Source organism: Columba livia, chromosome 2, assembly GCF_036013475.1.
Source record: "Columba livia isolate bColLiv1 breed racing homer chromosome 2, bColLiv1.pat.W.v2, whole genome shotgun sequence".
NCBI classification, from domain to species: domain Eukaryota; kingdom Metazoa; phylum Chordata; class Aves; order Columbiformes; family Columbidae; genus Columba; species Columba livia.
Window position 1 is genome coordinate 148,797,514 of NC_088603.1, and position 15,053 is coordinate 148,812,566.

Below are 15,053 nucleotides of genomic sequence, written 5' to 3' on the forward strand. Positions count from 1 at the left end.
AGATATTCACAATGTTAAATAAAGGCAAACTGTTTTAACTACATGATGGGCTGGTGGTTTTCTCATGCAAAGACATTTTAAGGTCAATTTTACAACCTGGAAATTATACAAAGTTTTGAGACTGAAGCTTCTCTCCTCTTCTTTGAAAACTTACTTGTGATGAAACTAACAATGTGGCTCTGTTGTTGTCTACTGGTTTTGCTAATGACTGAACATACGTCCAAAGGAAAAAGTAAATCAGAAATGTTTTCATTTTATACTGGGGAAAAAAGAAATAAAAAAAAAAAAAAACAACAAAACCAAACAACCTCAAATACACTGTTATGCCATTTGCCTAAATCTTGTTTGGACAGCTTGCACAGCTCACAATCTCTCTGTTATCACTCACTCCTCTGAATTAGAGCGAGAGCAGGAAGATAAATATAATAGTGCAATATACAGCTTGATACTGAAGAAGATCACTCTGCTGTGACACGCCTCACACTTCAGCTCTAATACAATGATATGGTTATCTAGGGTTTGAGGAGACTGAACAGCCTGTAATATATTAACACACTTTTCATTTGGAGATAGTGTCAGGAGCTGAGAAACAACTCCAATTCACCGTGCCGCTTTGGTTATTTCCCCTCCACTGTCAGGTGTTTTCTGCCATCTGATCTCCGCTCCAGATTTGTGCCCCGCACAGGCAGAGCAACATGAGCAGCAATCAAGCACTGAGTTGAGATCTAGTTTGAAAAGCCCAGAGACGCACTTCTGCAGCTTCAAATATTAACGTTATAAGAGACAACTTGCAGCAACTCCTATTTTTAAGTTTCTCAAAGGAGCTTTAAGATCATTTTAAGCAGCCTGGTGCCTGTAAGACATTTGACATCCAGAGAGCAGAACAGTATCTGGCTGCAGAAGCACTTTTTCTTTGCTCCAAGCCTACATTTAAAGTGTCATTGGCACAGTGAGGACAGGGAAAGACACAGAACTTGGGGTTTCATTTAGCCTGGCGCCTGGCTACAGCTTCAGTTCCCCCCAACCAGTCATACTTCTGCTTGTGTGGCTGACTGCTGAATTGGCAAAGGCCTTTGCAAAACCACTTTTGCCAGAACACCTTTTTGTGTTTGCATTAAAAAGGCAAAAGTGTAGATAAAGCTTTTGGCAACGGTATCTTGGTTTATTGGAACAGAAGTTACAAACTGATAAAACAAACTACTGTTTCCTCAGCATTTTAGCTCTCTCCAGTGCAAGAGACAAATTTGCTCCTCATGAAGGAACTCAACAGTAGGTGGATGAGTGTAAAGAGAAAAGCAGCAATGCCTGGTTCAGCTCCTCTATAGGCCACAAGATGTGCAAAACTATAAAGAAGCGGGAAAAAGAGAGGTGGAAAACACATTTCTACAAGGGTTGTAAGGATTCCTGGAAAGAAGAGGAGCAATTAACACACATATGGAAAAGCTCCTCAGTCAGGATGACATTACTAACCTCTTTTTATGTCTTTGGTCACTAAAAGTGTCTTTACAGGGAGCATTAAAAAAAGGAATGACCTGGAAAGATTAAAACCCACATGTAGCTCTTCCTGCCAGTTTAGCACGCTTGTTAATCCCACAAGTCTCGGTGAAGTGAGAAGGGAATAAAGGGAATAAAGGGAAGAAAAGGTGATGGGGAGTGCACACACCTCATTACAAACCAGTACTTGGCTTTTCTTTTAGTTACAGAAAAGTTTTAGGATGCTGGTGACTAATACAACTCCCTAATCCTTGGCCAGCTTCAGAAACTCTTGCCATAAGGTCAAGGTCAGGACAAGGTTAGTGCCTTAATAAAAGAGGGATTATGGCATCTCTAATGATTGCTTCTGGCTGTTTTTCTCCTTACCTATAATAATGCCACAGTGAGTGATTGCTTTCTTAAAGTGATGTAGAGCTCTTTGCTTTACATGCTGAAGGCCCCTCACTGCCCACCCCAGGGCACAGCCAGGGACCTGATGGATGTTTCATGCTGAAGACCACAAATTCAGGCCTGTCTTCACAGGGAAGTTCAGTGGAGGTGGAAGAATCCTGTTAGCATGAGATTGCATACTACCTTAGATAACCTACTATTTATTTTAATGATACCCACCTGAGGGAGGCTCCGCTAATGAATCTATTTTTGTAGTACCATAAAGGTTGAAGTTTAGAGCTAAGTTTAGAGCAGAGACATATAAAAAATGTCAAACCAGGAAATGGCTTAATGAAAGCAGAGAGTAATCACAGCAAATTACAGTGACACTTCTATGGGATTACATTCTGCAATCCCCAAACAAGCAGAAGAATTCATCTCACTTAGCCCTGTTCCATTTTACTGAGAATTGACTGTAAGGATAAGCTATGTAAGTAGCATAATGCAATACCATAAAAGCTGTTTCTAAAGTTACAGTCTAAGATGCTTTTCAACACGGAGTTCAGATTTCTTCCCACTGCAGTATATGGAAAAATAGCAACATATGCCACAAAATATCACAGAGAAAAAAAAAAAATAATTATAATATTAGGTAAAATACAAGGCACATGTTTTATTTTCTGGCTACTAATAACAAGGTCCCTTTCTGAACTCTAATGTTTAGAATCCAACCATCAGTGGATGTGGTAGGGAAGCTCACCCTAGGAGAAGAGAGCTGGTATTCCCAGTATGTTTCCAAAAATTACTGCAGAATTTAATGTCTCCCCAGTGGCAAACCAAGGCTTTGCATGAGGAGCATCTAGAAAATCTGTGGTCAGCACCTCATGCAGGTGCCTTGAACACCTCCTCTGAAACAGTGTATATACACTTTACATATATTATACATGCACACTATATATACCTTCCTCTCCCATGCTTTGGGTTATCTTTCTTTCATCCAGGCTTTACAGCCCACAGTCCAGTAACAAAATAAAAACAATTTCACATCATTTTTTATCATATGTAATGATTTTCTCTGCTTTTCAACAAATTTCCAACGTGAGAAGAAGCCGGTAACTTTTGACCTCACTCCATTACTATTGCACTTCTCTGGATGGTTAGTTTAATGAAAAAAACATGTTGCCTTTTGGATAACAATGTCACTGCAAATTTCTCAAGGCTAATTCTTGATGACAGCCACTGTAAATACACTGGAAGACGCACAGAGCCACAGCCTGGCCCTATTAAAGGCAACACAAGTTTCACCACTAAATTCAGCGGGACCTTGAACCAGCCCATAATGAGTAACGAGAAAAAAGAGCTCAGTCCGTAAAGAAAAAAAAAAGAGGAGGACGAAGTGCATGAACAGGATACTGTGTATTAACCGTAAGGAAAGGAAATTCAGAAAGCAGAGGCATGCCATATGTCTGCTTAAAATGACCTGTGAGTATTTTATATTATATATATAAGGTCTATGTGATCTGCTACAGAGCAGTTACCCTTTCAGAGGAGCATATTTTGCAATAGAAAAAGCCTCTTATAGAAATGAACACAAAAAGGAAAATGGGATTAAAGACCACATGGCTGTACAGTTTAATACTGTTAAAATCTACTTACCAATGCTTTGGTGTTTTAAACCCAAATGATTCCCTACAATTTTTACATTTTCTCCAGCACTAAGCTCCAGAGCTGTGCCGTCCTCCCTGCTCTGCAAGCTTGGAGGGAGGGACAGGGAAACACACTAAATCTGCCTGCAAGGTTTTGCAATCTTTGACTCACCACAGGTGGTGTGGACTGACCCATATTTTGCTAGAAATTAATGGTGTGCCTTCGTAAATGACACTAGATTGAAATATGGTGCCTGCAGCTGTGGCTCCCTTATTACCTTATCTGCAAATTTCCAGGTAGAGCTAAAATGTACAGTATTTTTTCAGGCCAATTGCAATCAGCTTTCCACACCTGTGCTGGATCTACAGGTTGAAAGGGCAGTGTGTACACAGTGGCCATTTTTCCACACACCCCAGGTCGAGAGGCAGACGTGCTCTGAATGGCTGCCCAGGCAATACCTGGATAGGAGGTATTTCTAGGTACAATCCTAACACTGTTACTGTAGAAAATCCACACTTATTAGTTGTTTAAAAGCCTAGAACAAATTCTGAGAGTACTGATTTAAAACCAGACCATCTCATACTGACAGCCTCCCTATGCATTGATGGGTTGGCTTTCTACAGGTCAACAGATCTCAAATTACTTTCAAACTGAACACCATCTTTCCTTTGTGGCGTAAAATATTTTGAAACTGAAACTGTGCAAGACATGGGGTAAGAGTTGCAATTGCAAGCTTGCCCTTCTGGGAAGATTACCTCAAATGCAAGGTTACAACTAAGGAAGAAGCTCCCAGATGCAGCGTGGACACCACCACATGCTCCAGACCATACCCAGCTCCTGCAGCCAGGCACAGCAGAGTGGTGGACCATGGACCAAGAAACTGGTTATTTCCCAGTCTGGGACTCAGAAGGTGACATCTCCTGTACATAAATGGGAGCTCAAGGCTGGTGTCAGTTTTTGTGACTCATGTCCCATGCCATAGAACGTGACAGACTATGAGACTCTTGATGCAAAAGTCTGTTAATTTGCATACAGAAGTGAAGACTCAGGGAACCCTTAGTTTTGTTTGTTTGTTTTAAAAAGCACAAAAAATTGGCACATTAAGAAAAGAAAAATCTTAATGGAAACCTAAATCAAAACTCAGGACCTCATTTAGCTTCTCCACTTCCAGACAAGGCTGAATTCAGGAGCAAAGAGCAAGTGAGAAAGAGAGAGCTTAGAAATGAAAATAAGAACGTTTTCGTTACCTTTTCTGCAAGCCAGCCTAGATGCCTAATCTCTCGACTTCCAGCAATCCCTGTTTTACCCAGCTGGTCTCTGACCTCTGCAATCACCCTGGGGATGAGCTCATTGACACTGGAGTGGATGGCATTGAACCAGGCCTGGGCTGTAGCCGAATCTTTACTCCTGAGCACCACGGTGTGCTTGGCATCAGGTGAATGAACTTCAATAAGTCTAGAAAAATGGGGGGGAAAAAGCATTATGTTCACTCAGGTAGTGTTAGGCGGCTCTATGTATTACCTTGCTTAGTGTTAGCAATGAGTTAAAAAGAAGGATACTAATATCGAGACCTATCACTAAAAACTTACCTTTACAACACTTGAATAGAGTAGGGTCATCTTAACTGCAGTCACATCTGTACTGGCATGACAGTAAAATACTTGAGAAGGGGATTTGCTAGTGCTGATGCCACCCCACATCTAGCATGTCAACAGGAGATCCACATGTAAAGGCAAGAGGAGCATTCACCCATTAACATTCTCCAACACGGCAACCACCCTGAGCTGCATGGGTGATGACTGCAGAGCAGCTGGGGATAAGCTGCTGCCTTCTTTAGTTGGACATAACGGCACACCCAGAGTTTCTCAATGGGCTTATTTTACACATACAGAGCTAAATGAAAACCACCCTCAACCCAAATGGAGGAGTTTTCTTAGGACGGCGTTGTGGTTTCAGTGACACCTCTAGGCATCAACCAGAAGCCCAGCATAACTGGCCTTCTCCAAGAGTTACCAATATCCTCAGTGCTCCAGTTAAATCCTGCTAACAGCGGCAGCAAGAAAGGGACCAACCACAATTGTATGATTGCTGCTGGCAGGCGTCTTTCACAGTCTTCCAAACCTATGTGGATAAAGATTTTTTTTTTCCCAAAATATGTACTTGCTAGACCATCCTGTGGGCTTCTACCCCACCACTGTGGTTTGAAAAGCATAGATGAACACAGCTTTCAGGAAAATGAATCCTGTCCATCACTGTTATGGGACCTGTGCCAACACCTTTGCTAACAACAACAACAAAAATGCTTTGAGAGGCAGCTGCAGCTATTTCAGCTCTGTTCTCAGTGAAGTTATTAGTGGGGCTTTTTGTGCTCTTTATAGCTTTGTGGGCCATTTTTACTTGAACATTTGTTAAATAACCCACTAAGTAATAGCCTAGTTTATTGTTATCTAGTGATTATAAAACCAAGCTCTGGTCATTGCCCATCACTAAACTCCATATCACATTTGTGCTTTTTCATTATACACGTACAGTGATTGCCCCTGAACATTACCCACACAAATTTGATGTGGGATCTGAGCCTAAGCACGTAGTTCTGTCCTGTGTGTTGCTGTCTGATCTCTGGGACACACAACGACTCCTTTCTGTAGCAGAAAAGTAATTAGTTCAGTGGAATTTATTCAGGTTGAGGTTCAAGACATCACTGTATTACAAATATTTGTTATGCAATTAAAAAATCCTGCAATTTGGAGCTTAACTAACAATTAAGCTATTTTAATTAATTGGTTAAACCAGAGCAGAATCCAGAACAGAGGGTGACTTGATCTGCACAGCTCTCTGGGGCTGGGAGAGCGAGGACCGCTGGTCTCGTGTTTGTCCACTTTGGGAAGGGGAGGTCTTCATGTAGACGCTGCTCTAAAGATAGAAAAGGTCATAATTTTCCAAACTCAGCAGCTGAACTGTTCAGGGTCCTAAATCACAGTTCAGATAGCTTGAAAAGTGGGTTGATTTTTCAGAAAGCGCTGAGCGAACACAATAATGCATGTTTCCTCAGTAGAGCTGCTGGGGCTCAGCACTGTCTGAAAATAAAAGCTCTTATTTAGCCACTCCAGGATGCACCAAGGATTCAGTCTCAGGTGCCAAAAACTCCTCATTATTATAGATGATGAAGAACTTGTGAATAAGAAAAGTGGCCTCCCCAACAGTTATATAATTTAGCCATTTGTGTCTGGTGATCATTAAAACCATGCATGTCTGTATTCCCACTATATTCAGTGTTGGTGCAGCCTCACCTTAGAGCACTGTGTGCAGTTTTGGGCACCACCATTCAAGAAGGATGCGAAGGTCCTTGAATATGTCCAGAGGAGGGCAACAAAGCTGGTGACACGACTGGAAGGAATGTCATGTGAGGACTTTGGGCTTTTCTAGTTTGGGGAAAAAGAGGCTGAGGGGTCACCTTATTGCTCTTTGTAGCTTCCTGAGGAGGGGACATGGAGAGGGAGGTGCTGAGCCCTTCTCCCTGGTATCCAGTGATAGGACACATGGGAATGATTCAAAGCTGCACTGGGAGAGGTTCAAACTGGACATTAGGAGGCATTTCTTTACCAAGACAGTGGTCAAACCCTGGAACAGGCTTCCTAGAGAGATGATTGATGGCCTATGCCCATCAGTGTTTAAGAGGCATTTGGACAATGCCCTTAATAACAAACTTTAACTTTTGGTCAGCTCTGAATTGGTCAGGCAGTTGGACTAGATGATTGTTGTAGGTCCCTTCCAACTGAAATGGTCTATTCTGTTCTAGTTACTACACCCTGGTCTGGCTTTCTATCAGAAACACTGCTCTCCCATTGCCTTACGAACCTGAGTTTGAACTTGTCTTTGTAGGCAGCTGTCAATGGAAACAAACTACACAGACTTGGATTTTCAAAGCAAATTGTAGTAATAGGTGAATCATTGCTTCTTACTTACAGAGCACTTCTTGGCAGGGGACCTCACAGCATTTTACAGATGAGATCAGTGACAGCATCCCCACTTTACCACCAAAAAATGGGAAGGTGCATAACCCAGACAAGGCAAGGAACATGCCAGGAGCAGCACTCAGGATTTTCTGCACTCTACCTCCCATTTTAATACATTTTTAAAGATAAAACTTATTTGTTCAGCACAGCAGTATTGTGCTGGATTTGAAAAATGTTCATGCACTGTATGGATTGTGTGAAACAATGCTCTTTACAAAGCCTGTGGTTTCTGTAAGGGAACTTCCACCTCCAAAGCTGCTGCATATCATGCAGTGAACAAAGTGTTGAACAAGGGCTATGAAGATACAGAAGAATGTGCTGCTTTTACAGTTGCAAAGGAATAGCAGCAAACTTGTGTAATTTCTTTTTAAGTTGGAGTTGTAGCAGGTTCTGTTTTAAAAATAAATTATCTAGAACTGAAAGAGCTTCCAAATGGCAACTTGCTTCCCTCCAATTCTTAAATGCTTAAATAAATTTTTAAGTAAAGCAAGCAGCTGACATACAATTGAGTATTTTGCTACTTGGGCCTTCATTTAATTGTATTTCCCTCGATGGTGGCTATTGAAGTATTTCTATAAGAGTTCTGTCCCCTAAAATAATGAACATTTAGACAGCTCTTTACAATTCTGTGTGAGCGATTCTAAACTATGCCTATTTCAATATATACACATTCTACTGTGATATCAATGTATACATTCTAGTATACACACGCACACACACATACTGAGCCATGCTTGCAAAAATACTCTCAAAATATCATCCCTTGTTGCCTTCTAATGGGGCTATTTTGGGGACGGCTTGTCAGTCCCCAAAGTTTGATGGTGACACGCTAACAACTGCAGAAAGTCTACCTCATTCCCTGAGCTGAGTCACAGGAAGATTGGACAATACATGGTATACTTCTCAAAAGTGAGTTCAAAACAGGAATAAATGCTCCATCTGCAGCCCTGAAACTGAATCCTTCTATCCATGGCACTGGTCTAGCCCATGGAATACATCTGCAAGCACGGTTCCTGTGCAAGCTGCTAGGTAGTGTACCTTTTTTATTCATACCTTAAGGACAAAAGTCTCAATCTATCTTTTAGAAACCGGGCTTAGAGATTTCTGCGGAAGATCCAGGTCTCCTGTCTCTGCAGTCAGTTGGGATGGAGAAACTAACAGAAACTAAAAATCTTCCCAGAAACCCATGGACTCCAACCGCAACCAGATGCGGGAAGTGCTGCGTCCCTATAAAGTCTTCCCTTCTCTGCCATTCAGCCTACGCTGCTTTGATTCACCAGTCCTTTCAGATGATACTTCTTGTATAACAGCTGACTGATGGCATTTCCATGTTTTTTTGAAAAGCAAAATATAGCAGTGACCTTAGTAAACTCCAGCACTAAAGCACTTACATGTTTCCAGCAGTCCAGCCATTGTAGCTTTGATTTGTTCCTTGGCTAAACTGACCACCGCTTACTGACTTCTGTTTATCTGCAGTTCAGTGATAAAGTTCCCTTAATTCCCCACTGAACTGAAATATTTAGGGCAATGCCACAGCTGTGTTTATTCTCACACTCCACCACAGTTATGTAAATACTGCATATGGAGCTGTTTCTGATAAAGCCCATACCAACCCAAAGGAATTATATGTTAGCTCTAGATGACTGCCAAGATGCGCGGCATCTCTCCAGCTTGGCAATGCATATGAATGATATCACATTTTCTCAGAGATCATTTGGCAAACCTTATAATAGAAGAGTAATTTTCTCCCTGCTTCTCAAAGAGTCCCACTGAGCTGAGGAGTGTTTCCAGCATCCCCTTCTCCACCCGCAGAACATGGGGCTGACACAAAACCCAGTGCCTCCAAATGCTGTAACCTTGCATGTAAGAGGCCGAAACTCCCTCCCTCACTGCATCATCCAGAGCTTTTACTTTACAGAGGATTAGAAGAAGCTGAAAGCAAATTTTTGATAGGCCATACTCATTCCACATTTGATAAGGCCTCTTTCTGTAGGAGTGTTTATTATCTAAGTAATACCTTTTATCAAGTCTCTTGAAAGCACTTCTCCCACCAGAATTGGCTCAGGACCAGATCAGGCACTGATTTACACCTTGCGCCTTTTCCTGGGTCAGATTATTTATTCAGTGACTGATTAAAGTGTGGAGTAAATCCCTTGAAGTTAATGATAAGCTGGAGCCAGAGTTATTTGAGTCCATCATGCTACTTTGATTTTGCACCGCCATAGCCAGGAATAAAACACTCTGCCACTGACTCCGCAAACTTAAAAAGAGGGTGACAGCCAAACTGCTCACTCCATCTCTTCTATCACTGTCTGCACATGAAACCACAGTAAGTAATTTTGTTGATTTCTGAGTGTGCAAACACAGAAGCCTTTGCAGCGTAAGGGAAGCATTTAGAGAAACACAGAGACTATATTTAAATAGTTGCAGGGGTTTTTTATAAAATAAGTGAAAACCCTGTCAAGATTCATTTTCAATTCTGCATGCAGCATCAGGAGATGAACTAGGAATAAAGTACATTATAATTAAGCAATGGAAACTTTGGGTTTACTCTATAAGGAAAACATTCCATAGAGAGACTGTTAGGCTTGCAATGAATTCCCCAGCATGCAATGAAGAAGCATCTTCATTTGATGCACCTAAATGGATGTGAAAGCAATTTTACCAAGCAAGCGCTATTTGGTAATCAAGTGGAATTTTTCTATGTGAAAGTCTCTTGGTCCCCTCACTGTGACAAGGGTACCCACTGTATCAACAGTTACTTGCTGACCTTCAACTTACAGTGGTAAAAATAATTTAGATACTAATTTCCTGGGAGCTGGACTAGACTGACGTCCAAGCAAAGGGTGTACGTATTACTACCGAGCTGCCACAGTTGATTTCATTTCTATTTGCTGCCAGCTGGGCTTTAATAAAAGGGATATCAGTGGAGTTGTGCCGCATGCACGTAAGGAAAGGATTTGGTTCAGCAACATGCAACAGACTTGCTCACAGCACTGTGTGCCGATGCCGACTAATCTGCACAGCACATCACATACTGCTGTGTCTACCCGGAACAACAAAACCATCATTTAATAGTTTTTAAATGTCTGTGGATGTTAAGGAGCAGAAATCTTTCACCACATTGCCCAAAAGACCTTATTCTTATATTCGTTTTTCTTGAAGTTTTCTTTTATATTTTGATTGTAATAGCACTGAATATTGGTAGTGCAGTAATACAGAGTCCAGCCTTCTTCGCAGTGGATTCAGCACCAAACAATGGCAAAAGTGCTGTTTTAAGGAGCAGTGGGGTCAGTTACTTGGAAAAAAAAATTCAGAGGCATGGTGGGAATTTGATTTAACCTTTCAAAGATGCTGCCTGAAACTTTAAGACCAGAAGATGTTGTGATTGCTGTAGTCAATACATTGACCACAGCTCCCTGAAGCAACACTTTCACAGCAAGGGGGAAAGTGTATTAATGCTAGGGTAAAAAAAAAATGGTTTGGCCACAAAAGGTACATCTCTAGCAAAGCCACAGCCAACCTCAAAACACCTTCTGCAGCAAAGCAAACATTCTGCAGCTGGAGATGCATCTGAGCTAAGCAAAGGGCACCTGACTGTAGCTGATAATAGTGGTAAATGACCTCTTGAAATTGACATGAGGATTGGATGCTGCTGCATAAATAAGAGATCATGAGCTTGGAGAAGAACTAGATGTCTTCAGAGAAGGAAAACCACTGTTGCTCTTTGGCAGTGCTGTAGTAAGACACAGGGGAAAGAAGGGGACATGATCCACAAGCATGGATGAAAACTAAGAGGGAAATGGGACAAATGAGCAGGGCTGCTGATTGATCGGCTCTGTTTTCTGGATGAATTGTCACAGGAGAAATTCTCCATGGAAGAGACAAATAGCAGTTCCACCTCACCTAGCAGGATATGTCTCAATGTCTCATTATTTTATACACCTACTTTATATCTTCCATAATCAAGACATTCCAGGGATCACAGTTTAGTTGCCAAATGAAGCAAACCAGAAGCTGGACTGTTCAACAGCCATAACAACAAAACCACAAATTCCCTCTGGATCAATTATTGGCCTCTAAGCACTGAGGAGAGGGCACCATCTGGGAGCCAGCCTCAGGGGGATGCTGCCAGCCTCTTCAGGGACAGCAGGCATGGCTCACCTCCCAGCACCTTCACTGCTGGCAGTAAATGCATCTTGTCATTGAATAGACTCAGAGATCAATGGAAAAGCTGTATGCAAGTGATGAGAAGAAGTAACAACTTCAGCATAAGTCTCCCTGATTTCTACTGCAGGAAAACAGGAATTTCCATCAGCAGAAATGTATGTGAGAGCTAAAAGTGACCACAGAGTATTAAAATAGCAATGTCTGCATGTACAACTGAAGCACTAAAGCCCAGCCTCAGTACCTACCAACACTGAGCTGCGGCACCTACGCTGGCAGCCCAACACCCGAGGCTCACGCTGGGGCGGTAATTCATAATTTACTGCCCTACAAGTGACTACACAAGGTGCAGGAGCGAGCAGCTTCAAATACACCAGCTGAAAATCCTGCTGGTTGTTTAACAGCAGATCAAGCCAGATCAGAGCTGTAAGACTGAAATCCAATTTGCAGACCCGCTGATAAGGGAAGGAGAGTCCAGCCCTGAGCACAGGACAACAGCCAGGCAGGAAAAAGGGTCTGGAGGTTGTCACTGGCTCCACACCATAACACAAAGAATGTAGGGACAACGAGCATGGCAGGAAACTGAAACCTTTCCATATCAACTTTCTTTGTTTGGCAGATCTCAGGGGTGTTAGCGTTGCTCTCCAACATTATTTAGCAGCAGTCTGGATGTCAGCACTTGCATTCCTTTACATACAGATATACATAAAACATGATTAACTGCCCTCCTCTGTCCTGCCCTGCAGCGCTCACACTGCTCCAACTTTCCCTTTAATCTGAGACATTTCCTGGAGCATTCCTCTTCCTCCACCTCTTCAGTGCTTTGATTTTTCTTTTTTTTTTGCAAAAATGTTCACTAAATAAAATCTGCTGTGGTTTTCACTCTCTTGGTTCATCTCTTTGCCTGGTTGGTTGCCTTCTTCCTCCATCCGTTTTCTTAATTTGTTCTTCCCCCTTCCCTCTGTGCATGTCTCAAGGAGTTTCTTCTTCTTGTTCCCCCTCCCCTGATTCATTTCCAGTTATTTTGCTCTTATTTCTATTCCTCAGCTCAATCCTCTACAGTCGAAGCTGGTTGGTAAAAAAAATCAAAATTCTCTTTTTCAAAACTCCCCTAACTGCAGCAATAGCTGAAAAAAATACCCAACAAACCCAAACAAAATATGACACAAAACCCCACCATACCTTCTTTTTCTCCCTTAACTCCTTATTTAAATACTTTCACAGAAAATAAAGACCTTGGTTAAAAGTTTGTTAATTGAAAATCCAGCTGAAAGCATTCTGCCAGCCTCGGTTACCGCCACCTCCACACCACACACATCCTTCCTTGCCACCCGCGCACTGTGACACATTTTATTCCTGTCAGGTCACATTTGGTCCTGTTCACACATAGATACGCACCCATACACAAAGTTTTATTTACACTCACAAAGCTGCATGCATGCACAGAGACTTTTTTTTGAACAACACACGCTTTGCCCATTCCTATTCAATTTGTGCTGGATATGGGAAGGAGCTTGCCTGTCTGGCCCAGGAGGATGGGGAGGGAAGAAAGCCCCATGTCATTACAGCAGGGGAAAGATGTACCTTGTTTTTCAAGAAAATGAGATATGACCAATCCCAGATTCACCAGGACCTGCACAGATTGAAGGTCAGTCACAACATGCCATAACTATCCAGTTCTACACTGGTATCTCAAACATCCCGCAGGATAACTCAGGGGTTTCCACTGTGTCTCCAAACCCTGGCACATTCCCCCAGCAACTCACTTCTCACACTGTTGCCCAGAAACTACAGCAGGTCCTTAGGACCTTAAAAAACTATTTTAACATGACTTAGAAGACCAAAAATTAAACCTGAAGTAAATAAACATCCAAAGTTTAACCTAGTTTGTTGATGTGTTTGTGTAAATGAATACCCTTGAGGTCAGCCTGCAGAAAATGGCCAGAAAATGGTTTGGTGATTTTTTTGTTGTTGTTTTGTTTTGTTTTTCTTCCAAGAAGTTTAGCTGGTGATTTGACTCAAAAGAGACCAAAATGTTCCTCTGTACAGAAGGGACAGTCCTACAGAGGTATCTGATCTCAGTGGCCTTCCAAGAAGGCTGAGAAGAAACTGAAGAGGTAAGTTCATATGACCCAGAGTAAACCCAATGACCTGTTTGGCTGGCGGGGAGTTTTACAAATGATTGAGAATAACTATACCTAATAATGAAAAAAAGCAAAATAAATTTTTCACCCTTTCTGCCTAGAGGTTTCAGAGCTCCAGCTCCTACAAGGTTGGAAAACTGCCCCTTAGCAAGAGGGATGATTGCAGCTTCCAAAATGCACCAGTGATTGCAGAGCTGCCTGAAAAGCAGATGATGTAGAAAATAGAGGACCATCAGACAGCCCAGCCTGAAACAATTATTAATTCTAGCAATTAATGACTTGCCACAAATTTCCAACATAAGAGAATAAATGCAACCTTATGGGTCTCTCATCTGACAGCCCTGAGTGCATTGACCCCAGCCACCATGGGGGGTCCCACTGCCATGCAGCTCTTGGAGAGGACATGTTAATGTATGAAGGAGGAGGCCTTCCCCCCTGCCTGGCCCTTCAGCCATCCCACCACTCCACTCATCTCCCCATGCCTACACCCCAATTTCTTCCTTCTCCTACCCTCAGGGTACTGAAGGAGACACTGTCAATGTCTTTTTAGCTAAATCATCTAACTTGAAAAGAGAGAACATTAGATAAATCTCAAGTACCGCCTACTTGTTCACCCCTTCCAGTAAAGAGAAGATTTAGGGGGCAGATTAGCAGTTACAGTACTATAAACAAACAAGAACATGACAAGAAACATCTTACCTTATTCAAAAGGAGGATTTAGATCCATAACAGTAAAATAGTTGGGAGCTAAGGTTAAAAACTCACATTTGCCTTGACCTTAAATGCACTACATTTTTTGGGCAAGGATGTAAAGGGCTTCACAGTGGCAGATCATCCTTCTATAACAGACCCTGTGCTCTGCACAGCAGGGTGGTTGGAGGGTGAGGGGAGAGTCAACCAGAATTTAACCCTGATTTCCGTCGTTTTTGTTCTTTTCTGAATTCGAACTACATCCTTTCAAGTTGCTTTTTACTTTAATGTCAGATTGTTGATTTTTTTCCCTAGTTTAACAGTAATCTAAACAGATAATAAACACAGTCCACCAGGAAAAAAAAAACAAACAAACCAAACCAAACCAAAAAACAACAGTAACAAAAATTCTTGATACCAGGACTTTGACTCTAGCAGGCTCAATGACTTCTTCAAAGGACTTATTGATATTCAAACAGTAAAACATGTCTGTACCAATAATGATAATTAAGTGCTATATGCCTTT

At 41.9% G+C, this 15,053-nt stretch overlaps 1 protein-coding gene across 1 annotated transcript in view; it reads right to left on the minus strand.

Moving 5' to 3' along the window:
- SNTB1 (syntrophin beta 1) overlaps nucleotides 1-15,053 on the minus strand; it is a 116,014-nt gene that overhangs the window by 37,633 nt on the left and 63,328 nt on the right. Inside the window, exon 3 of the mRNA XM_065054345.1 lies at nucleotides 4,758-4,965. Coding sequence (XP_064910417.1) covers nucleotides 4,758-4,965 — 208 coding nt within the window. The remainder of the gene's footprint in view (nucleotides 1-4,757; nucleotides 4,966-15,053) is intronic.